Raw genomic sequence first — 25,748 nt, 5'->3', positions numbered from 1 at the left:
AACCCTTCTCTTCACCGACATCACCTATGGGTGGAGAGTTGGCATGCTGCCATACACTCTAGACAGTGGGCCGGTTTTTCTGACTTTAGTCTTAGGCCCCTTTTGTCGATGCTCCCCATCGAGAATGGCTGTTGAAGTCTCCTTTTTTGTTTTTTTTCTTTGTGACTTTAACAGCCTTTCTCGTGACGGAGCAAGGGGCAACATCTGGTCCCGGCGGCTCCCATTTACTATTATGGGGGTCGCATGGTGCCAGTTTTTTTTTTACGGGAATAGCAGGAGAAAAATATAGCACAAGCAGTAATTTTTCTCCCACTATTTCCCCGGGCTCCCCGGATGGCCATCACACTGCTGTGTGCTAACGGCAGTGTGAATGAAGCCTTAGGCGTATGGGTACCTTCAGTCCAATAGCACACTACCACCCCACAACTGCAATGTGTGGACCCCGCCTTAGATTGATGGATGAGAAATACTTGATGAAGATTGTGTAATAATCAACTTTTATTCTTGTCAGGCAGACCAACTTTAAAGAAAAAAAATCATTTTATTTGTCAGACCAGGAATATAATTAATTAATAACTGGCAATGGGATAGATTTTTTCGGGTTTGAAGTGGTTTTCTTCTTCTTCTTCTTCTTCTATTTCTTCTTTTTTTTCAATATTTTCTTCACAGTCTACTTGATCCTCAAAATATGAAAGTAACTTTACGTACTCTTCAATATCGATTTTTCCACCATCATCGTCACTTGAGTCGTCATCACTACTGTCGCTACTGTCACTATCTATTTCCAATAGTTTGAAAGGGCATGGAATGGAATGATCTTTTCTTCTTACAACAGTGAAAGTACAATTTACTTTTTTGGCAATGCACATCTTTGGATTGTATCCTACTGCGATCGAATCACTGCAGAAGCAAAAACATAAAAAACTGTCAACACAGACAATCCAATGGTGGGTTAAGTTAACCCATATGATGACACAGATAATTTTGGCTAATTAATGCCATATATTATTTTTTATTTTTGCTGCATTTTCATTTTGGAAGCAATAATTTTTTTTCTCATTGACAGATGAGAGGACTTGTTTTATCTGGGAGGAATTATAGATAATTTTTTTTTAATATACATAAGTATATAATATGTGATTTCTTTCTTAACTTTTTTACTATTTACACTATATCATTCAAATGTATTCTTCATGTTATTATGGTCTTCTTGTGGATACCAATGTATAGATTTTTGTTTTTATGTAACATGTGTAAGCAACCTTATTTTAAAATAAATACTTTCTATACATATTATTAACATCATCATCGTTATTTTCATCCTGTTAAAGGGGAACTAGGTTAATGCTGACTTATCTTAGTGTATTACTCACTTTGTGTAATTCAGTCATTCTTTTGATATTGATAAGACCAAGCGAAGCATCATGCCACTCTCCCCACCCACCCTACAGTATGGGTAGAAAGTAGGGATCGACCGATTATCGGTTTGGCCAATATTATCGGCCGATAATCCCGATTTTGTTCATTATCGGTATCGGCAATTACCGATATGCCGATAATGCCCCTCCCCCACACCGCCCCCACTGCACCGCGACCGCCCCCCGACCCGCCGCACCGCGAACGCCCCCCCGACCCGCCGCACCGCGTCGCACCCCCACCGCCCCGGCCCCATTGCCTCCCCCATCCCCGGTTTTATAATTACCTGTTCCCGGGGCCCACGCTACTTCTGGCTCCTGCTGCGTCCTGTGTTATGCTGTGCGCAATGACGAGTGACATGACGTCACCGTCAGTGCGCACACTGACAGCTCAGGAGGACGCCACCGGAGCCAGATGTAGAGTGGACCCCGGGCCCAGGGAACAGGTAATTATAAAACCGGGGATGGGGGAGGCAATGGGCCAGGGCGGTGCGGTGGGGGGTGCGACGCGGTGGGTCGGCGGGTTGGTTGCGGTGCGGGGGGGCGGTCGGGGTGCGGCGGGTCGGGGGGCGGTCGGGGTGCGGCGGGTTGGGGGGGCGGTCGCGGTGCAGCGGGTCGGGGGGGGGGCGGTTGCGGTGCGGCGGTGGGGGGAGCGGTGATAGGACTCAGGACCCCCGGACAGGCAGGGGGAGAGAAGCGGGTGGCGGCCTATGGCACTGCAAAAGCCACTGCAGTGCATTGATTTAAAGCGCCCGCTTTAAATCAATGATCTGCAGCGGTGTCACGGGGGGATAAATAGCCGATAACTTATACCGGAATATCAGTATAAGTTATCGGCTATTGGCCCTAACCTCCACCGATTATCGGTATCGGCCCTAAAAAAACGATATCGGTCGATCCCTAGTAGAAAGCAGTCAATGAGCAGCTTACGGGAAAAGGGGGTGGGAATGAATAAAAAGTGATCAAAAAGTCCAATCAAAACAAAAATGGTACAAATAAAAACTACAGATCATGGTGCACAAAATATACAGAAAAATACAAAGGTTATAGGGCTCAGAAAAGGGCCCTTTCAAGTATATTTCAAGAAAGTTTGACTTTTTTTTTTTGTAGTACAATAATAATAAAAGTTGCATAAATATGGCTATAGTTTACGGCAGAGTTCACCTTAGTGTTGAGCTCCACTAGCAAACTCTGTTTAAATTACAAGAGTTAAATGTAGAAAAAAAATCCTGCAATGTCTTAATTTTTTCTCTGCTTAACACCTGTGAAACAACACACCCCCACGGACCCAATTCACAGTCAATGGGACCCATTGGGACCCGGCAGTGTCCGTTGTGTTCTGATGCATTCAGGGTCCGTTCAGTGCAAAAAGAAAGAGCCGAATGGACCCTGAATGGATCAGAGAACAATGTGCATGTAGCCTAAATAGTTTTAACCCACAGAATAAAGATAACAGTTTTACCATAGTGCACTGTGTAAAAATGGAACCCCCCAGATTTGCACAGTTTCATTTTTCATCCGTTCCCCCCCCCAAAAAAAATAAAAATAAATTGGTAGTGCAAAAATCGTATTGACCCACAGAATAAAGATAACATGTTAATTTTACCATAAAGTGCACTATGTAAAAATAAAAAACTATTTTGCTCAATTTCAGTTTTATTTAAATTTTTTGCCCCCAAAATATTTTTATTTTCTCGCCCTTATATGGAGTTAAAAAGGCAAGGAGGAAAACAAAAATTATTTGCATAATAAAAATTAACCAAAAATCTGTAGACAGAAATCCACACAAAATCTGCATGATTAGGTGTGGGTATTCTGCTGTGTATTTTGGTGCGGAAATGCTGAGGATTTTTACGTTCGTAAAATAATTTTCTTTTTTTAACCATAAATACATTATAATCTTCTATATAATGGTTTTATGGAAAAATTGAAGTGTGCGAAAAGAAAATTATTCTGCCATTGTGTGTGTTTGTGAAAAAAAAAAATTCTGAAATCTGTAGTATTACATTTGTTGCACTTTGAAAACACTGCTTTTTTATATAAATAAAAAAGGACATATCTAACATGTACCCTAAAACCTGGACACTTACTGGGAGCAGCATTCCATTCCTTTTTTGTGGCAAGTACATTCTTTACAATCATCTGTTATCCACTTGGAAAAATATGGATGCATCTCATCATCTTTCCAGCAACCTAGTGATACAGAATATTGTAAGCATGTTTGCATTTAGTATATTAGTATCTTTCTAATATCCATACATAAACAGTTTGTATATTGATCACATGGTCTTTCTCCCCTCAAAATCAACAAAAGGTCATGTGATGTAGGCTCTCTACTCAGCAATGTCCCCTAAACAAATCTTCACAGTTCATATGCTGATTCCTCTAGACAAGCAATGTCCTTAAAGAGTACCTGCCACCAAGTAAAGAGGTAAAGAGGTACCACCAAGTAAAATTTTGTTCTTCATTGCCTGTTCCCCTCTTCATCCTGAGTCCCCCGCACTTTTTCTTTTTTAATTTCACCCATTATTGCTTGAGTTATACCTTTACTGCCTGTGAGCTTTTTCTGCTGCACATCTCTCCCTGCCACCTGCATGATTGACAGGCAGGGAGCGAGAGATATGCAGAGCCGCACTCATATCCTGCCCAAACAGCACTTCAGGAGTTCGGACTTGTGCCAGCCCGGCACAAGTCCGAGGGCTATGCAGGGCCTGCTGAACGCTACAGAACAGAGACCTCTAGTGGCCACTTTTTCAAAGGTAAAAAACTGATGGAAATTTTTTTTTTAATGAAGATATATTGCAAATAGGCATAACATTACATAATGAATAACATAGCAAAAGTTTTACTTGATTACAGGAACTCATTAAATGACTTGTTACAGATCATGTGACTATTACTTTAGGTGATAAGCCCCCTAAACAAATCATCACCAATCATGTGACAATTTATCTTCAGTAAACAAGTCCCCCTGAAACAAAAGTAACAGGGGAAGTGGGCAGAACTACTAAGATACTGAATTTTTTCTTTGCAAGCATGTTCAAGGGAATATAGTTTCTCCCCTTCCATTCCAGCTGAGCAGGACAGACAAACTTATGGAACCAGCCCTTGTAAAATACAGCACCACAGTAAAATATGAAATTGCTTATGTTATGTTTTTGTATGAATTGTCTGCCATCTTGACTCCAATTTCTCCACTGATGGAGTTTTGTTATGCAGGCTACATTTCCATTGATGTCCGTGGCTTTGCAGAGAGGGGGAGATGAGTTTCATCACTGGACCTGCTCTGACTGCAGCAAGATAGATTCTGTCCCCTCACCTACACTATAGAGTATTATATGTTATGATACATCTTCAGCCTGTGTCCTTTTCTCCCTGCTACTGAAACTCTTACAAACAGGAAAGCAGTGTCAGGCTCCATCACACAGGACATACTACAGAATCTGGTCACTGCAAATAGCAGAGGAAGGTGAGTCAGGGAAGTGTTCTAACTCAGAATCCTAGTCAGTGTATGGACTGACCCATTGAATATTATGCTCTCCTGGTCCCATAGAGATATCAGCATGAAACATGCAGTGCATTCAAAAAGCTTTCAGATCCTTACACAGTTTTACAATGATGCAGCCTAATGCTAAAATAAAAATAAAGCTGGGGGGCATCATTCTGCACTCAGTACACCATAATATGAAGGTGAAAACAGAATGTTAGAAATGTCTACAAATTTATTGAAAAGGAAGTATTCAGACCCTTTACTCAGTACCTAGTTGAAGCACCTTTGGCAGCAATTAGAGGCTCCAGTCTTCTTGAGTATTATACCACAAGGTTTGAACACCTAGATTTGGGGATGTTCTGCCATGCTCCTCATCCTCTCAAGTTCTGTCAGCTTATATGGGGACCGTCAATGGAAGCCATTTTAGGTCTTTCCAGAAATTTTCTATTGGGTTCAATTCAGGGCTCTGGTTGAGCCACTTAAAGACATTGACAAAGTTGTCCCTAAGCCACTCTTGGCTTTGGGCTTAGGGTCATTGTTTTGTTGGAAGGTAAATCTCAGGCACAGCTTGAGAGCTGCTAGAAGGGATCTGATAGATGATGATGTCATCTTGTAGTTCGCACGAGTTGAGTGACCCAGGACAGACCTCCTTCTTGAGAACAATAAACCCATGTGATTCTCTATTGGTCTGACCTGTGGTACAGTAAAGAAACCTGGCATGAAACAGATGACACTGCAGGAATAGTGAGGATGAGTGTGTTTTATATGAGCAAAAAATTGCATAAGAGTGCTTCTGTCATTTGAACAAGCTTTACATATATCAATAGTACAAGTAAACATAAGAAACTTTGTAATACATTTCATTAATCAAAAATGCTTTGTTCCCCTGTTGTTAAACATTCCCCCTCCTCCTGCTACTCAAATCATCTTCTTTGAAAAGTAGCTCAGCTTTGTTCTCTGTTTGCAAGACAAGCAATACAAGTCTAAGGAGGGGGAAGGAGTGAGCTCTGCCCACCAGCTATAAGAAAACTGCAAATCTGAGATGAAGCTTTCAGAGCAAAAATCTGCTACAAAATACCATATAGAAGTTATATAATGGCCAGAAATAATGCTGTTTCGCATGTACACACACCAGGGTATCTTATCATGAAAAGTCATCAAATTCACTAGTTCCTTTTTCCAAAAACAGTGCCACACCTGTCCATGGTTTGTGTGAGATACTGCAACACAGCCTTATTCTCTACAGTGCAATTGAATTGTAATAGACAAAAACTAATGATATGGTTCTGTGTTTGGCATTAAGCAGACATGTTTTCCTAATTCTATACAACCCCTTTAAGATTTGCAGACATAGCCAACAGTATCTATAAAAATTTAGGAAGCTCTTAAACCGTAAACCAAAACTGACCCAAAACTACAATTCGCAGTAGGTTGTGCTATAGAACAGGTCTGCAACCTGTGGCTCTGTAGCTGGTACAGTACAACTCCCAGCAGGCAATGACAACTACCAGCAATGCATAAGAGACAGTAACACAGTGAAGTGATTGATAGTCCAGCATCAGCTTCAGAGCCACAGGTTGCAGATCACTGCTCTATAGCAATACATGTATAAAGTTTATTCATGTATTACTGCCAGTAACTATAGAGCAGTGATCTGCAACCTATAAACTCCCCTCCAGCTCAGCTCCACCTACTCCATGTCATTATCATCATGGCAGGTCCTTCAACCACAATCTCATCACAGTTTAGCCCCACCTGCTATGTCATCATCAAAGGTCCTTCAGCCTCAATCTCATCACAGCTCAGTCCCACACACTGTAGGATAAAATGCTTATGGTACCTTCTGATTCTTCCTCTGCCCAGGGTAAGTGCGTCCGTCTGTCCGCCCCACCCCCACCCCACATTCAGCACATTTTTTCCTTTTGGCACAATGCCGATAACACCATTTTTGGCGGCTGACATTTTGGTACATACTATATATATATATATATATATATATATATACACATACATATACAGTGGGGCAAAAAATATTTAGTCAGCCACGAATTGTGCAACTTCTCCCTCTTAAAAAGATGAGAGAAGCCTGTAATTCATTGTATGGCTCAACTGGGAGAGACATAATGAGAAAAAAAAATATCCATAAAATCACTGATTTTTAAAGAATTTATTTGCTAATTATGGTGGAAAATAAGTATTTGGTGAATAACAATAGTTCATCTCAATACTTTGTTAATCACTATACAAGATAGTTATACCGACACCGCTATACTCTGCACTACTAGCCGCAATCAGACTTACAGCTGGGGCGCACCTGAACAGTCCAAAGCAAGGTACAAGGAAGTGCTCACGTAAACAGAAAGATCCACAATAGTAATTATATATATTTTTATTTATAAAGCAAATGCGGCCCTTGCCGCTCGATCCACGCCCCAGGGCGGCCCCTCCGGCATGTGCGAGGCCCCCTTCTAAGATCACGCTGAAGAGGGCTTCGCTTCTGGACGGTCTCCCGGGCCAGAGAACTGCAATTAATAAGCCGGACAGGGACAGTGCTGCTTTAAAAGCAGCAGAAGTCTGTGCGCAAGCACGCCCCTGACGTCACGGACGTGTCCCTGCCCGGCTGCTCCGCTCCAAGTAGGAGGGAGAATTGCAGGCGCTGCAGCCTGCTGACAGAGCATCCAGAAAAAGGTAAATGGTGAAAGGAAAGGCAGAGGGTTTAGGGCAGAAGTGGACCGAGGAGTCTGGGATGGGGCCAGAAAAGTTGGAAGGGGGCAGAAGGGTCAGGGGGGGGGGGGGGGAGGCTCAGAGCGGTCTGGGGGGGGGGATAAAAGTGTATGAAAGAGGATGACTGAGGTCCGGGGGGAGGGAGAAGGGAACAGAGGGGTGGGAGGGGTTACGAAAGTGTGAAGGAGGATGTCTGGGGGAAGAAGGGGCAGAGGGGCCGGGGGGAGGATCAGAGCGATCTGGGGGGTAAAAAAAAGTATGAAGGAGAATGACTATGGTTAGGACGAGGGAGAAGGGAACAGAGGGGTGGGAGGGGGTTATGAAAGTGTAAAGTAGGATGTCTGGGGGGAGAAGGGGCAGAGGGGTCTGGGGGGAAGAGAAGGAGCAGAGGGGTCAGGGGGAAGGGTCAGAGGGGTCTGGGGGGGTGAAAAAAGTATGAAGGAGGATGACTGAGGTTTGGGGGGAGGGACTAGGAAACAGAGGGGTGGGAGGGGGTTATGAAAGAGTAAAGGAGAATATCTGGGGGGGGGGGAAGTTACAGAAGGGTCTGGGGGGGGGGGGGACCAAACAGTAAAGAAGGATCACTGAGGGGTCTGAAGCTAGGGGTCTGTGGGGGTACAAAAGTTGGAAGGAGGATGACTGAGTGTCTGGGGGAGAAGGGGACATAGATGTCTGAGGGGGCACAAAAGTCAGAAAAAGGATGACTGAGGGGTCTTGGGGGGGAGACAAAAGTGTGAAGGAGGATGTCTGGGGGAGAAGGAGACAGAGGGGTCTGGGGTGGGGAACGAAAGAGTAAAGGCGGATGACTGAGGGGTCTGGGGGGGTACAAAAGTTGAAAGAAGGATGACTGAGTGTCTGGGGGAAAAAGGGGACAGAGTGGTGTGGGGAGAAGAAGGGGAGGAGGGGTCTGGGGGGTAAGAAAGTATGAAGGAGGATGACTGAGGCTTGGGGGAAGGGAGAAGGGAACCGAGGGTCGGGGGCAACGAAAGTGTAAAGGGGGATGACTAAGGGTTCTGGGGGGGGGCTAAGGGATCTGAAAAAGTAGGGGAAAAATGGGTCTGGAAGATGACTAAGGGGTCTGGGGGGACTTAAGGTCATTCACATAGAGAACATTGCGCTGGCAGAAATCCTTGCAACAGAGTCCAATTGTTTTCAATGGGATTCTGCTGCTCTGAGCACACTGTAGAATGACCACAGCAGGATTTCGCCATTGAAATGGACGTTCACCCAAAGAATGAACATTTTTGTTATTTGGGTGGATGTCCATTCTGCTGGCGGAATACCGCTGGACTGCATTGCCATCTATAGAGATGGCGCACGTCTAGGCGGTCCCACTGCAAATACTTTGGCGGCATCTGCTGCAAGCAGACATTCTGCTGGCTAAATGTCCACAGTGTAGAGGAGCCCTGAGGATGAGGGGAAGGATGAGTCTGGGGGGACTTAAGGAGTCTGTAGAGGACAGTACAGGGGTGGGATTCTGCCAATCAGTATTTTTAGGGGTCATAATGTCTGGCAGTATTATAATGATTATTGTTGTCATACAGAGGATGAGGATCTGCTGGCAGTGAGAAACCAGTGATGTCTGGGCCTCAGACTCTACAGAGGACGATGTAGCTGGAAGAAGACACCGCATCTTGAACAAAGGAAAAAAAAAAAGAAAAAGAGAAGACAACAAAGAAGACGTCTCCTGTGAGTCATTATACCATTGTGTATTCTGCCTGACAGGCGAAAATGTACCCCAATCTGTGGCTCTCCAGCTGTTACAAAATTTCAATCCCATCATGCCTGGAGCTTTGGAGGCATGATGGGAGTTGTAGCTTTGCAACAGCTGGAGAGAGACTTAAACCAAAATAATTTTAGAACAGGCTTAGGCAACTTTTGGCACTGCAGATGTTTTGGACCAAAACTCCCATGATGCTTTGGCAGCATTTTAGCTGTAAGAGCATGGGAAATGTAGTCCAAAACATCTGCAGTGCCGAAGGTTGACTATGTTTGTTTTAGCCCATGCAGCCCAGTTTATTTTAATGGGGGTCTGACTTCTGCCACCCCCACCCAAAAAAAATGGTCTGCATAGTCTAATATGCTCGGGCCTTTAATGCTGTTCTCTCAAAATAACTCAACACAGCCATTAATATCAAAATCTTGGCAACAAAAGTGAGTACACCCATCAGAGTAAATGTCTAAATTGGGCCCAAAGTGTCAATATTTTGTGTGGCCACCATTATTTTTCAGCACTGCCTCTTGTGCATGGAGTTTACCAGAGCATCACAGGAGTCTTCTTCCCCTCCTCCATGATGACATCACAGAGCTGGTAGATGTTAGAGACCTTGCGCTGCCCAACCTTCCTTTTGAGGATACCACACAGATGTTGAAAAGGGTTTAGGTCTGGAGACATGTTGGCCAGTTCATCACCTTTACCCCTTCTTTAGCCAGGCAGTAGTTGTCTTGCAGGTGTGTTTGTGGTTGTTATCATGTTGGGAAACTACCCTGCGGCCCAGTCTCCGAAGGGAGGAGATCATGCTCTGCCTCACTATGTCACAGTACATGTTGACATTCATGGTACTCTCACCAACATGCTTGACTGTAGACAAGACACACACACTTGACACTATCTGAAACAAATTATTTTATATTGGTCTAATTGGACCACAGGACATGGTTCCAGTAATCCATGTCCTTAGTCCGCTTATCTTCAGCAAACTGTTTGTGGGCTATCTTATGCATCATCTTCCTCCTGGGATGACAGCCATGCAGACCAATTTGATGCAGAGTTGCAAATTGTCTAAGTACTGACAGCCTGACCCCACCCCTTTGCTCAACCCACCCAACCTCTGCAGCAGTGCTGGCAGCACTCATGTGTCTATTTCCCAAAGATAACCTCTGGATATGACACTAATCACGTGCACTCAACTGCTATGGTTGGCCACGACAAGGCCTGTTCTGAGTGAAACCTGTCCTGTGAAGCTGCTGAATGATCTTGCCCACCATGCTGCAGCTCAGTTTCAGGGCCTTGGAAATCTTCTTATAGCCGGGGCCATCTTTATGTAGAGCAGCAATTCTTTTTTCAAATCCCCTGATAGTTCTTTGCCATGAGGTGCCATGTTAAACTTCAAGTGACCAGTATTAGAGGGTGTGAGAGCAATAACACCAAACTTGAGACACCTGCTCCTCTTTCACACCTGAGACCTTGCAACACTAACAAGTCACATGACATCGGGAAGGGAAAATGGCTAATTAAGCCAAATTTGGACATTTCAACTTGGAGTTTACTCACTGTTGTTGCAAGGTTTTGTGTGTTGAGTTATTTTGAAAGGACCTAACATTAAACACTGTTATACAGGCTGTGCACTCCCTACTTTACATTGTAGCAGAGTGTCAATTCTTCAGTGCTGTCACATGATAATATACAAAAAAATATTTACAAAAATATGAAGGGTGTACTCACTTATGTGAGATACTATATATATATATATATATATATATATATATATTTATTTAATTTTTTTCACTGTAAATTTGTATTAAAGTTTTCACAAGGTTAAACAAACATACAATAAAAGTTGGGGATAAATTCCCCAGTGGTAAGGAACACACAAATTAATGACATATGACATCCTGAGCGAACATAGCAGCAATGCAATATAAAAAATATCCAAAAAGCAGTGGAATGAACTCCATGTCCGATCAACAGGTATGGGGGGGAGGGGGGGGGGGGGAGACAACAACGAAGAACATCCGGGTATGGAGGGGGGGACTACGACAAAGGAACACACAAAGATGGAGAGGAAAAAAAAGCAAGAGAGAAGGAGAAGGTCTATGAGAGGTAAACAGTTCAGGGAGGTTGTCTGTTGGTGTAATGGTCCCACGGGTCCCATATGGAGAGAAAGTGTGGGATGGTGTTATTCAGGGAGGCGGTGATAGATTCCAAGGAGCGAATTTCACAAATCCTGGCCATAAGTTCCATCTCAGGAGGGGGGGCAGTCTGTTTCCAATACTTAGCAATAAGAGTTTTGGCAGCCAGAACAATATGTAAGAACAGTCTGAACGGTCTCTTGGCCAAGGCTTTGGTGGACAAGTGCAGTACATAGACCAGGGGATCTAAGGGCACCCCAAGACCCTGTACGTGCATCCAAAATGGAGTTAGCAATGGGCAGGTCCAAAATATGTGGTATACATCACCCAACCCCATCCCACATCTCCAACATTGGGGAGGTATTTCAGGGTTTAACTTGTTTAGAAGAGCTGGGGTGTGATACCAGCCAATAAGCATCTTATACTGTGTTTCTTTATAGGAAGTACAGATTGAGGCCCGAGAAGCCCGGTCACAAATCACCCGCCACTGAGGAATCGTAATAGTAGTGTTGAGAGCCTCATCCCAGCACTCCATGTAGCGGTGAGAGGGAGCGGCTCCATCCAGGGGGGAAATTAAAAGGGAATAAATGCTGGAAAGAAGTCCCTTCGTTTGAGGCCCATTCCTACACAACCTCTCGAAGCTCGTAGGGAGGGATACCTTCAGCAAGCCTTGCTGCGAAGACAGGTAGTGTCTCAATTCCATATATTAGGCCAGAGTAGAGGCAGGGAGGTCTGAACGGGATTGCAACTCATCAAAGGGTAATAGAGCTCGGGTGACCGGGTTAACTACATCAGCCCAACAGAATAACCCCCTTGACCCCCACCATATGAGAAGTGCCACCCGGGGGAAAGGCAGGGTGAGAAGGACTGCAGCGGAGAGAAGGAGGAAAGGAGATGAAACCGCCTAGCGCAGTAAGTCCAGACATATCGTGTGAAGGACATAGGGCCCAGTAAAGGGTACGGTGGGGATAGGAGTGGGAAGGACCACAGAAAAGTATTGGGATGCCCCGGTGCCAGACATAATTTTTCAAGTTCCATCCATTTACTATAGGCCCGATGAGTAGATCACGCTGCCAGGTGACGTAAGTGGGCCGCCCAGTAGTACTTCACAATGTCGGTCACACCCAGACCCCCAGAGGTGCAACTCGCCATCATCACCGACATAGGGAGTCAATGTCGTTTAGCATTCCATATAAACCGTAAAATAGCCGACTGAAACAACCGCAACGTCGCCAAGGGAACCCGCACCGGCTGCGTTTCGAAAAAATAGAGCAGTTGATCTGCCCAAAAACAGGAAATTCATTGAGACTGCCATTTGTCCAACAGTGCGCGGAGCTCTCGGAATAAACAGGGGAAATTTACAGAGTATAGAGAGGAATAGCTAGGAATAGCTAGGAATAGCGAGTATAGAGACCCCCAAATATTTAATAGCAGAAGGAGACCAGCGGAATGAGTAGTGAGAGCGTAATTGAGACATTAAAGAAGGAGGGAGATTAATAGGCATATAATCTTTTTTTCAAGCAGGGCAGCCCAGAAAATATATATCTTTGCACAATATCCTTATGAATCAGTCTGAAGAAGAAAATAAAGACATATTTGCTTTCCCAGCTTTGTCAAACAGATGCTGTATTCAACTGTATGGCAACTATTATTTTGACAGATGTTAGGCTGCTTTCACACTATGAGGTTCTCACGTTAATACACGTACGTTTGAAACATAGTTACCGTATATACTCGAGTATAAGCGGAGTTTTTCAGCACGATTTTTCGTGCTGAAAACACCCCCCTCGGCTTATACTCGAGTGAACTCCCCCACCCGCAGTGGTCTTCAACCTGCGGACTTCCAGAGGTTTCAAAACTACATCTCCCAGCAAGCCCGGGCAGCCATCGGCTGTCCGGGCTTGCTGGGAGTTGTAGTTTTGAAACCTCCGGAGGTCCGCAGGTTGAAGACCACTGCGGCCTTCAACATCATCCAGCCCCCTCTCACCCCCTTTAGTTCTGAATACTCACCTCCGCTCGGCGCTGGTCCGGTCCTGCAGGACTGTCCGGAGAGGAGGTGGTCCGGTGGGATACTGGTTCCGGGCTGCTATCTTCACTGGGGAGGCCTCTTCTAAGCGCTTCGGGCCCGGCCTCAGAATAGTTCATTGCCAACGTACTTCTGCGTCATTGTCAAGGCAACGCCTCTATTCCGGGCCGGAAGCGCGGAGAAGAGGCGCCCCCGGTGAAGATAGCAGCCCGGACCACCTCCTCACCGGACCACCTCCTCTCCGGACAGTCCTGCAGGACCGGACCAGCGCCGAGCGGAGGTGAGTACTCAGAACTAAAGGGGGTGAGAGGGGGCTGGATGATGTTGAAGGCCGCAGTGGTCTTCAACCTGCGGACCTCCGGAGGTTTCAAAACTACAACTCCCAGCAAGCCCGGACAGCCGATGGCTGCCCGGGCTTGCTGGGAGTTGTAGTTTTGAAACCTCTGGAGGTCCGCAGGTTGAAGACCACTGAGGGCGAATGATGAGAAGAGGATGATGAAGGGGGGGGGGGTGTGGGATGATTACAAGGGGATGATGAAGGGGGGATGTGTGGGATAATAAGGGGATGATGAAGGGGGGATGTGCGGGATGATAAGGGGATGATGAAGGGGGAATGATAAGGGGATGATGAAGGGGGGATGTGTGGGATGATGACAAGGGGATGATGATGAGGATGTTAATGACGGGTCTGGATGATGACAGGGGGGGATGAGGTATTTCCCACCCTAGGCTTATACTCGAGTCAATAACTTTTCCTGGGATTTTGGGTTGAAATTAGGGGTCTCGGCTTATACTCGGGTCGGCTTATACTCGAGTATATACGGTATTAACACACGTTAAACAACCCCATTCAAATCAATGGGTTTTTCCATTTACCCTTTGTCACACGTTATAGCCCGTCATGACTAACGTACATTAAAAGAGGTGTATATATGGATATATATACTGATTGCGTATTTTCTCAAATCTGGGCTTATATAGTTAGTTAAATACTAAATAGTTGTAAATAAATTGATTTATGGGTTGGTGGTATAAGGTGAAAGAAAGAAAAGGATGTGATATATATATATATATATATATATATATATCCAGGTTTATCACCTGAGTATATGTGTATGTAGAAAATGTGCATAAATATTAAATAGAAATTACAATAAGTGATTGGGTGATGTGAGTGGATAGTGTATGGGTGGTAAATAAGTGATTTAGGAGAATTCAATATATTTCAATATTTATTTATAATATAGTGACTATCTACCCCTGCAGGGCCCTTGCATAGGGTAGAATAGTACAATTGATAGTAAAATAGTTTAAAATGTATAACTTTTAATTAAAAATAATTAAAAAATAATAATAAAGCTTATAAAACTTATATATATATATATATATATATATATATATATACACAGGTGTGTATATATATGGAAATCAGCTATTGTTCGCTTTCCAGGATAAAAGGCAATAGTATTGGATAACCTTGCAGTATTATAGTTTGTATCCGGTTTGTGAAGATAGTTTAGTGTTCAATTGTTAGTATCACAATGGTTGTGGTAAAACGTGGATACCGGTATCCTTAAAAAAATTGTTTTTATAGCATATATTCCTATGGACGAAGGTGGTATATTGCAATTATGTATCCATAGGATGGTGCACAGCACCGCTTACCGATCCTCCTAGCGGTAATCCTAGGCACACAGTCAGGCTGGCGCGGCTTGCATCCGGCTCTAGGTTGGTAGATGCCTGTCTGGAGGATAAGCCGCAAAGCAGCTACGTGGGATCCCGTGATGCCGGACTGGCACGGCTGGCGTCCGGCCGATGGAAACTGTCCGGGCTGAGCGGGTGTCCACGGAAGCGGTGGTAAAATAGAGGATCAGCAGTGGATGCTGGCAATGGATACTGGCAGTGTCCTCGTGTGCTGATGCGCACGTATTGCAGTGGGCCCCAGTCCTAGGGTCTCCAGCGGTTGCAAATCGTAAAGTGCGTTCCTGGCTTTTGATCAAGGTGTCTGTATCAGACTGCTGGTATAAGGTGGGTGGGCTAGACGCGTTTCGAGACACGCTTCGGTCTCTTTTTCAATAGCTATCATTACGATTTGCTAAATTTATTATTATTTTTTAATTATTTTTAATTAAAAGTTATACATTTTAAACTATTTTACTATCAAGCGTACTATTCTACCCTATGCAAGGGCCCTGCAGGGGTAGATAGTCACTATATTATAAATAAATATTGAAATATATTGAATTCTCCTAAATCACTTATTTACCACCCATACACTATCCACTCACATCACCCAATCACTTATTGTAATTTCTACTTAATATTTATACACATTTTCTACATACACATATACTCAGGTGATATACCTGTGTATATATATATATATATATATATATATATCACATCCTTTTCTTTCTTTCACCTTATACCACCAACACATAAATCAATTTATTTACAACTATTTAGTATTTAACTAACTATATAAGCCCAGATTTCAGAAAATACGCAATCAGTATATATATCCATATATATACCTCTTTTATATGTAAATAAGGTTGTATGGGTTACACAACCTTGGCGTGAGTACTTATCTGGCAGTGAATTCCATACAATCACATTTTCGGTTGCAGCTACCTCCCTACATTTTTCACTAACGTACATTAGTTGTGACGGGAGAAATAAAGTGACATGCAATAATTTTTTGCACGTCACAAGAAACTGGTAAATTAACGTATGTTATTTTTAACATTGAAGTCTATGGCCGACATACGTTAGTAAATACACCCATTAATGCCCGTTATTATAACGGACATTATTTTTACTGAGCATGCTCAGAAGAGGTGACATCAGTAGACTCCTGCAGTGCTGAGGGACTACTACTACTCCCTTCATGGAACAGACTTGTTTCCATGCTGGGAGTAGTAGTTCCCCACTGCGGGAGACTGTCGGTGGCTGGGGAGGTTACATTAGTGTTTGTACTACTACCCCCATCATGGAACAGACTCTGTTCCATGATGAGGGTTGTAGTACAGGGGCTGAGGGATTGATCGCATTAGTCATTCAGGGGTCCCCACAGGGTTTTTAAAATGGACAATGTGAGGGGACATATGTAAAAGTGTATATATCTGTGGTAGCCCTTGGGGGGGTGTATGGTAGTGGTGGTATGGTATAGGTATAGAAGGGGTTAATGTTAACCCTAGAGTTCGTGACGCCAGGCTGAGGGCTGGTATGATGAATCAATGTTCCGGCCTATCGCCGCCCTTCCCAGTAACTATAGGTGCATAAAATAACTGAAGGTCCACAAAGAGATTGAACTTGAACTTGAATAACTTTTTACTGAAGTGCTTGCAATATCCACGGCACAGTAACAGTCTCATACAAACAGTCCTTAGGTTGCTTAGTGACTGGCAGTTGTAGAGGACCTTGAGCTAGATATACAGTCTCTGAATTTAGGGAGAGATTTGCAGATCCGTCCGGATTTAGGGGAATTATTAGGTCCGGTGATGCTGCAGAGTGTCTGGGAACTGATACACTCTATAATTAGATTTTTCAGCCGTCGCCGCAAGGCTCAGGCCTAACTCACTGCGTTAGCTGCTGCGCAGATCCTTCTCTCATGACAGCCCACGAGGTAAGAGAAAGAAACATGGCCGCCGCTCCCTTATATGGGCAGGGGGCGGGGTGAATCTGATTGGTACGAACATCTGCCATTCACCATTACACGGTGTAATGGGATTGCTTACGTTACAGGGCCTCCAAAGGTCCTTAAGCTTAATACCATAGAGTTCACCTAGTCACATGACCCGCAGGTCCTGAAACGCTATGGAAACAAGTAATTAACCATTTATTTACATATGTTATTCTATTTACATTAACCTTTGAATAACTTAGTGATTTATACACTAGAATAGAGGCGACTAGGAGTAGACTGGATGACAGGGATCCCTACGTCCCAGGGACTCTGGCTATGGGGACCCAAACATACATAGGTACCGTATATGATGCGGTACCGGGACACCACATATCTATAACCCTGCCAGCGCATACTGTGACCCCGCCAGTGCATTTATAAGTATATATCTATACCCCCCCGCCAGCGCATACTGTGACTCTGCCAGCCTCTGCAGTCCTGGCTGTGGGAGTCTGTAGGCAGAGGTGTAAAAACGTCGGTATGACGGAAGTTTTGTTAGCATCAGTTAATTCACCCGTTATTAAACGTCTGTTAATAATACATAATAACTTACGTTTATTAACGGGTGAACTTCATAATGTGAAAGCAGCCTTAGATGAATATGTAAAATAAAAAGTATACACTAAATAAAAAAAAAAGTATATTGTTATGCTCTCTCTTTTGTTATACTCCAACTAAAAACAAATTCTTCTGATGGTTAGGAAGTTAAAATAAAAGATGAAGTTGGCTGACCTGCTATTCGTCTTGCAGCAATTGCATTCTTTTCCCAGTTACAATCGCTGTAACTTGCTGTTACAAAAAATCCAAGTGCTACCACCAAGCTTGGAAAACAACTCTAGAAAACAAGTTAAATATGTGAGTTACATGATGGCTTCATCTAGATTTTCATCACGTGTATGTTAATAATCCCAGTGAAAATATAGTCCATTTATGTAGTAGATTTCAACATTGGAAATATACAATATAGTATTTTTACAAAATCCCGTTCACAATTCACATTATGGTCCTTATTTTAATTTGTATGTTTTATGTTCACACACCATTTTTTTGACATGTTTGGCTTTAGGGCTGACTTTATTAGCCAATTACAGCTCAATTTAAGGCTCAAAAAATTGTGTGAACTAAGATGAAAAATGCTGCACTTCTTTAAAGTTTTATTGACTACTGTGGCATTGTAAGTTTAACATGGTTTCAATATCAAAGGGTCCAGGAAAGACTATTTAGGAACCATGGTCTAGAAGTAAGTTTGCCATAATATGTGAAATATAGCAAAAACGGACAATGTGACCTGGGGAGAGGAGAATTGTGTAAGATTATGCCAACATAATGGCAGATTAACCCTCATATATCCCAGGTACAAGTGTAAGCCGTATTAATGTGAACTACATATATTTATAATAAAATACAGATAGAAAAAGCGGAGTCACTTATAAAACACATTAAGTGTTGAATTTTAGTAATTCCGTAGAATGTACAATACAAAAAATGGTTAAAATTGCATAATATCAAAGAGGAATACAGCAAAAAAAAAGGTGGTATTACCGGCTCTGCACATGAGACTAAAGCTGTGGTATATAAAGTATATTAGCATATAAAAAAAATGCAAGGCAAGCACTCACCACTCTTCTGGTAATATTTTCTTGTTGCTCTTTATTCAAGTGGTTCGCATGACAAGGTGCATAATGTGCAGAGACATGCCACCCGCTGCTTGTCTCTGCACATTATGCATCTTGTCATGCACCTTCACTTGAATAAAGAGCAACAAGAAAATATTACAAGAAGAGTGATGAGTGCTTGCCTTGCATTTCTTTTATATGCCATTTGTTGGAAGCGATTTGTGCATTACGGGCGTGAGCACCTCGTATCTCTCTAAAGTTCAGCATCCAGCATATGCTGTTCCATGCATTCAGCTTGTATTGAATATATGCAGTGCCAGACGAACTGTTACTTTTACATGCAAATATAAAGTATATTGTTGTCTGCATCAGCTACAAAGCAATAAATAAAGTATATGTAAACCAGCACACTAATTGCAAATATCCAGGACATACCGTATTTATCGGCGTATAACACGCACTTTTTAGGCTAAAATTTTTAGTCTAAAGTCTACCTGCGTGTTATACGCCGATAAGCCGCTGCAGTTCAATGATTTAAAGCGGGAGCTTTAAATCAATGAACTGCAGCGGCTTTGCAGGTGCAGAGACCGCTACCGCTGCCGGCTTCTCTGCCCCTGCCTGTCCTGGGGTCTAGAGCCCTGCTGCCAGCCCTTCTCTCCCCCTGGCTATCGGTGACGCTGCCCGTTCTCTCCCCCTGGCTATCGGTGCCGATAGCCAGGGGGAGAGAAGCGGCGCCGGCAATGTGGCAGCGGCGCCGACAAACAGGGGGAGAGAAGGGGCACGTCACTCGTCATTGCGCCGCACCGTGCAGTGCATAGCAACGACGCAGGGGACGCACACCGGAGGCCTGAAGCAGCGCGGATCCGACCCCGGCAACAGGTAATTATACAACCGGGGATGGGGGAGGCAACGGGGCAGCGGCGCCGGCAATGGGTGCTGCGGCCTCTTCTCTCCCCCTGGCTATCGGTGCCACTGCCCCATTGCCGGTGCCGCTTCTCTCCCCCTGGCTATCGGTGCAGGCAATGGGCAGCGGCATAGATAGCCAGCGGGAGAGAAGCGGCGGCAGCAGGGCTCTAGACGGCAGCAGGGCTCTACCCCAGGAAAGGCAGGGGGAGAGAAGCGGGCAGCGACGGCCTCTCTCCCCCTGCCTTTCCTGGGGGTGTATTGGGGTATACGCATGCACACACACGCACCCTCATTTTACCAAGTATATTTGGGTAAAAAAGTTTTTTTACCCAAATATCCTTGGTAAAGTGAGGGTGCGTGTTATAGGCCGGTGCGTGGTATACCCCAATAAAACCGGTATGTCCTGGATATGTGCAATTAGTGTGCTGGTTTACATATACTTTATTTATTGCTTTGTAGCTGATGCAGACAACAATATACTTTATATACCACAGCTTTAGTCTCATGTGCAGAGCTGGTGATACCACCTTTTTTTGCTGTATTCCTCTTTGATATTACGCAATTTTAACAATTTTTTATATTGTACATTTTATGGAATTAATAAAATTCAACACTTAATGACCCTCATTTACTAAAGTCCAACCGATTCTTTTTCTCTGTTATTGTGCCTAAATTTTTGTCGCAATGTCTGTATGACTATTTATGCGACCAAATTTTTGTCGCACAACCAACACTTTAGAAAACGCGCAGAGTGTTTTTTTTTCACTTTGAAATGGGCGTGTTTTATGCAAAAATGGGCGTTTTACCGACAAAAATCCAAAAATACTCAGAGTACTTCCAAAATCACTCGAGAAAAAGTGTGAGTTTGCCTCACACAATAACCGACAGCCAAGAGGCCGAGTGAAATTCCAAAAATGGAGTGATTTCTAATAAGGGACTATTTACCATTGTGTTTTTTGCGAAAGTAACTTTTTTATAACCTGAAAACATTTTGTACAGTTCAAAATTTTTATGAATAAAATATTGAATGCTTTTGTGATAGTTAATGTTTATATATTTTTTTTATTAGGTTTAAAGGAAAACTGTCATATGTTTTGTCCCGCACTATCCACAGGTACCTGTGGATAGTGCGGTTGACGCTGAACATTTTGAGTCCTACCTTGCCCGGATCCGCTTCACCATTTGCCCGTTATAGCTGGTTTTCGGTATATTCAAATTAGCTGCTAACTGGCACGGGCGGGATTACTGCCTTCAACTGGCACTTTGACGTAACCACCGCCCGGCCCGCAGCACTGCTGGCTAATGAATATTCATACGTTGTCTTACACTCTCTGTCTCATCTCGGACGAGTCCTGGACGATACTGCGCATGCACCCTTACTACAGCGCAGCTCCGGACAAATGAAGCAATGCTGAAGACCGCTTCCTGGTGTAGTAGGAAATCCCTCGCATGCGCAGTATCGTCCAGGACTCGGCCGAGATGAGACAGAGAGTGTAAGACAAGGTATGAATATTCATTAGCCAGCGGTGCTGCGGGCCATGCGACGGTTACATCACAGTGCCAGTTGAAGGCAGTAATCCCGCCCATGCCAGTTAGCAGCTAATTTGAATATACCGAAAACCAGCTATAACGGGCGAACGGTGCAGCGGATCCGGGCAAGGAAGGACTCAAAATGTTCAGCGTCACCCGCACTATCCCCAGGTACCCGTGGATAGTGCGGGACAAAACTTATGACAGTTTTCCTTTAAATCAATTTAACACCCAAGCTGATAAACAAGGATAATTGTAATGATTGAAAAATTATAACACATGAATACTTTTGATTCATGGAAACATTTTTAAACAAACAAGTGTAAACCATTTTGACTCACACAACTAATTTCTTTAGCTCGGAGATTGTGCGACACAATTGACTAGTGCGACACAAAAAAACGTGTGACACAAAAATAACCGACATGTGCAACAGAATAGTAAATAAGCCTGAAAAAAAAGACGAGTGATATTGAAATCACTCCAGAATAAACACTCCACTCTTAGTAAATCAGAGCCAATGTGTTTTATAAGTGACTCCGCTTTTTCTCTTTGGTTGCAATAATATGTGTACATAAGCTGCTACTGCTGTGGTCTAAAACTGTAATGCTAAATTTTGAATCCCTGGTATTAACCGTAAGAATGAACAATATATTTAATATATAATATTTCACTTTATATAATGCTTTACTCTTTTTACAATAAGCTTTTTTTTAATCTGTGAATGGGACTAGCGGTCTCCTGGAAGTGGTAACATTTTCTAGGGGTTCACTCATGGATAGGTTGGAAGTCACTGGTGTTGAGAAGAAACTTTTGTATTACTTTGCACCAGATCAACAGGTAGACTTAATAATATAAGAAATTAGTCTTATACTGCACATAGAAATAACACTGTTGCATTAAAATGGAAACAGATTTCCTAAAATCCCAGCCAAAGCGACATTTATGTGTGACTAACGTATGACTTATAAGTGTGGTTATATAAACGACATTGAACCATATATTTTTGCTGATGCCTGAAACATTTTTTTGACTAATCCAAACATAGTAAGTAAAACATAGTGTTTTTAATAGAATAGTATGAAAAAAACAAACCCAGGCCACAGCTTTAAAATCAGATAGTATGGATGCCATTTTATGTGTACCTGCTGCTTCTTTACATGCATTGTATCTATCAACCTTCACTATTCTAGGAAATATATAGACTTACCATTGTTGATTGTCTCTGTTTTATCCAAGCACAAGAGGTATGTTTGAAGAATTTATATATATGTATGCAGTTTTGCCAAAGGAAGTGAAAAAAACTGTAAATAAATGCAAATATTTAATGTTAGAACATTCTAGCGTGTAATCTCTTCCCATTAAAGATTTGCTGACAAGTACATCCCAAACATGGGATTATATTTCTTGTTATACAGTTATGGAATATTGTAAGATTAAGCTGGCTACAAAACAGATTTGGCTCAAGAGGGCATGCAGATGGATTACTTAAGCTCATTTCACTCATGTATAAATATCATGTCAGTGCAAATAACCTTTAGTATAAGGGTATCATAGCCCTATCCATGTTTGCTGTATCCACTCGTCTGTAATGTGTAATGAAAAACTATTTACCCCTCCCTATATATCACCTATGAACTTTAATTGCATGTTTGTCATATTAAATGATTTCTGATATTTAAGCAAATAATAGGAATATAATAGTAATATCAACAGACACCAACAACACAATCATATACTATGGCAAATAGAGTAGTGGTAGACAGGTGCTACAGGCGAAAAAATAAATATCACGGGACTCAGGTGTGCCCGTCTGGAACCCTCCCATTACCACTATTTAGTGACTGAATAATAATACCGTCATACTGCTATTAAATAAATCCAGCATCCACAGACCAATATTACCACCAGACAGTAAAACTATAATGTTGAACACCAGCTCTACGCAGGCATTCTGCAGACCTTTTAAGTGAAAACAATATAGTTACTTCCAGTGACTTACAGGTGATATCTTCAGACTTATTTAATTTTCCTGTCTTTTCTATCTGGCTCAGACCAGTGTGGTGACTGACTTCAGCCAAAACTCGACTGCAAAAACTGCTGCTCAAAAATCTATGTTTCCTCACTTTTCTTGTACCATCTTCACCTAAACAAACATCCAATCCATAGTGCCCCAAATTACCATAATCTTCCCCTGCACAGTAAAAGTGCATAGTGTCTCCCTTTTCTGCCCTTTACAGTAAGGATGGGTAGGTAGGTGGCAGGACTGGACTGGCCTGGCATTTGCTGTCCCCCTGCCTTTCCAGAATACACTGGAGCCGCTGTGGCTGCCACTTTAAGAGCTTTGCAGGTCAGAGTGAGGGAGAGAGGCTGAAATATCTCCTCCCTCAGTGAGCACAGTGTGGACAGAGATGGAAAAACACAACCTGCCCTGAGGAGGCAGCAGAGCAGGGCTGTAAGTTATTATAGTCCTTATCTTATCTTTTTCTCTTGGTAATCCATGGTGAATCCTTCTCAGGCTGCTCCTGTATCCTTATCAGGAAGGTTTTGTTATTCCAGCAAATTTAACCCTTACACAGCTTGACAGGTGCAGCTGTAGGGGGAGAGGGGAAACTTAGTGCCATCTATATGACAAATGGTATTTCCTTTCCAAACCCTTTTGTTCATCTCCTTAAGTCCCTGTTGTCCCCTCTAGACTGTACTCCTCCAGACCCCTTTGTCCAACCCTTTCTGGTATATGAGGTGACCAAAAATCAGCATTACTGGACTTTAGTATTTTTTAGGTTTACGCCATTAACCTTGCCATTCAACCACTTAGGGACGCAGGGCGTACAGGTATGCCCTGCTTCCCAAGTCCTTAAGAACCCAGGGCGTACAGGTAAGCCCGTGGGAATTTCGGTCCCCGCCGCTCGCCGGGCTGGGACCGGACCGGGATGCTTGCTGAAATCATTCATCAGGCATCCCGTGCCAACGCCTGGGGGATGCCACTGTTCTGGCACCACGGGGGCTTTGTAAACGCACATGGCCCCCGACTTCCATTCCAACCAAATTTTCTATCCAAAAGCTCAATGGCGCTCCTTCTCTTCTGAGCATTGTAGTGCACCAGCAGAGCACTATACATCCACATATGGGGTATTTCCATACTCAAAAGAAACTGGGTTCCAAATTTGGGGGGCATTTTCTCCCATTACCCCTTGAAAAAAATTTAAAATTTGGGGAAAAACCAGCATTTTTGTGAAAAATTTTTTTTTTCATTTACACATCCGACTTTAACGAAAAGTCGTCAAACACATGTGGGGTGTTAAGTCTCACTGTACCCCGTGGGGTTCTGACCCTTTTGAGCCTTCTACTTTGCCCTCAGAACACTTTTAGGTACTCCTTCCTTACTCGAGAGAAATTGGGTTAAAAATTTTGGGGAGATTTCTCTCCTTTTACCTCTTGTAAAAATTCCAAAAGTGGCTCTACAAGAACATGCAGGTGTATGAAGATTTTTAATTTTCTCCTTCACATTGCTGCTATTCTTATGAAACACCTGAAGGGTTAGCAAACTTTCTGAATGTCATTTTGAATACTTTGAGGGGTGCAGTTTCTATAATGGGGTAATTTATGGGGTATTTCTCACTGAAAAGCCCCTCAAATACACTTCAAACTTAACGTCCCTGAAAAATTAAGATTTTGAACTTTTCGTGAAAATGTTGAAAATTGCTGCTAAACTTTGAAGCCCTCTAATGTCTCCAAAAAGTAAAAACATGTCAACTTTATGATGCCAACTTAAAGTAGACATATTGTATTTGTGAATCAATATATAATTTATTTTGAATGTCCATTTTCATTACAAGCAGAAATTTTCAAAGTTAGAAAAATGCTAAATGTTCAAAATTTTTATGACATTTTTAGATTTTTTACCAAGAAAGAATGCAAGTAACGACAAAAATGTACCACTATGTTAAAGTAGAATATGTCACGAAAAAACATTCTCAGAATCAGAATAAAAGGTAAAAGCATGCATCTATTAATGCATAAAATGACAGTGGTCAAAATTGCAAAAAAGGACTTAAGGACGCCGTGCGGATCCATACTCCCCTGTTTTAAAGTCCTTAAGGACTGAGGGCATATGGGTACGCCCGTGGGAATTCCGGTATATATCAGCAGGCACCCCGTGCAAACCCCTGGGGGGGTCCTGAGACCCCCACCCCGTCAATTCAGACCGGCAATTTGCGGCGATTCCAGGTCAGTCGGGTCTCTGGTGACCCGGTGACCTGGAAAAAAAAGGGTGATTGGGGCTGTCCGAGACAGCCCCATTCACCCTTACCCAGCAGGAGTGAGGTGGCATGGATGCCGCCTCACGATCACATGATTGATCGGTCGGAACAACCGACCAATCACGACCCTACTGGGCAGTGATTGGGATGGCGATCATGGCGGCGATCGGGGCCGGCGGGGGTCTCCTACCTTGCCTGGTGGCGGCGACAGGAGCAGCAGGATCGGTGGCAGCAGAGGC

The 25,748-nt window shown here is 43.3% G+C and overlaps 1 protein-coding gene across 1 annotated transcript; it reads right to left on the bottom strand.

The window, feature by feature from the left end:
- Window positions 1-491: 491 nt before the first annotated feature.
- On the bottom strand, window positions 492-25,748 carry LOC130282314 (beta-microseminoprotein-like). Its single transcript, XM_056530418.1, has 5 exons — window positions 25,700-25,748; window positions 22,458-22,551; window positions 17,928-18,030; window positions 3,506-3,608; window positions 492-900 (listed from the first exon to the last, which is right to left on the bottom strand). Exons 2-5 carry the CDS (start codon window positions 22,458-22,460, stop codon window positions 570-572), a joined length of 540 nt encoding a protein of 179 aa, XP_056386393.1. The 5' UTR covers window positions 22,461-22,551; window positions 25,700-25,748; the 3' UTR covers window positions 492-569.

Source organism: Hyla sarda, chromosome 7, assembly GCF_029499605.1.
Source record: "Hyla sarda isolate aHylSar1 chromosome 7, aHylSar1.hap1, whole genome shotgun sequence".
Classification (NCBI taxonomy): Eukaryota; Metazoa; Chordata; class Amphibia; order Anura; family Hylidae; genus Hyla; species Hyla sarda.
Note: the sequence above shows the minus strand (reverse complement) of the source record. Positions and strands in the feature narration are given on the sequence as shown.

Bases quoted from the DNA above. Each gene is read 5' to 3' on its own strand.
- LOC130282314 (XM_056530418.1), bottom strand. The intron at 3,609-17,927 runs GTCAGCCAACTT...CTGTATCACTAG, and splicing joins TGCTGCAAGACGAATAGCAG to GTTGCTGGAAAGATGATGAG. The intron at 901-3,505 runs GTAAGTGTCCAG...TTGCTTCTGCAG, and splicing joins GGAATGGAATGCTGCTCCCA to TGATTCGATCGCAGTAGGAT.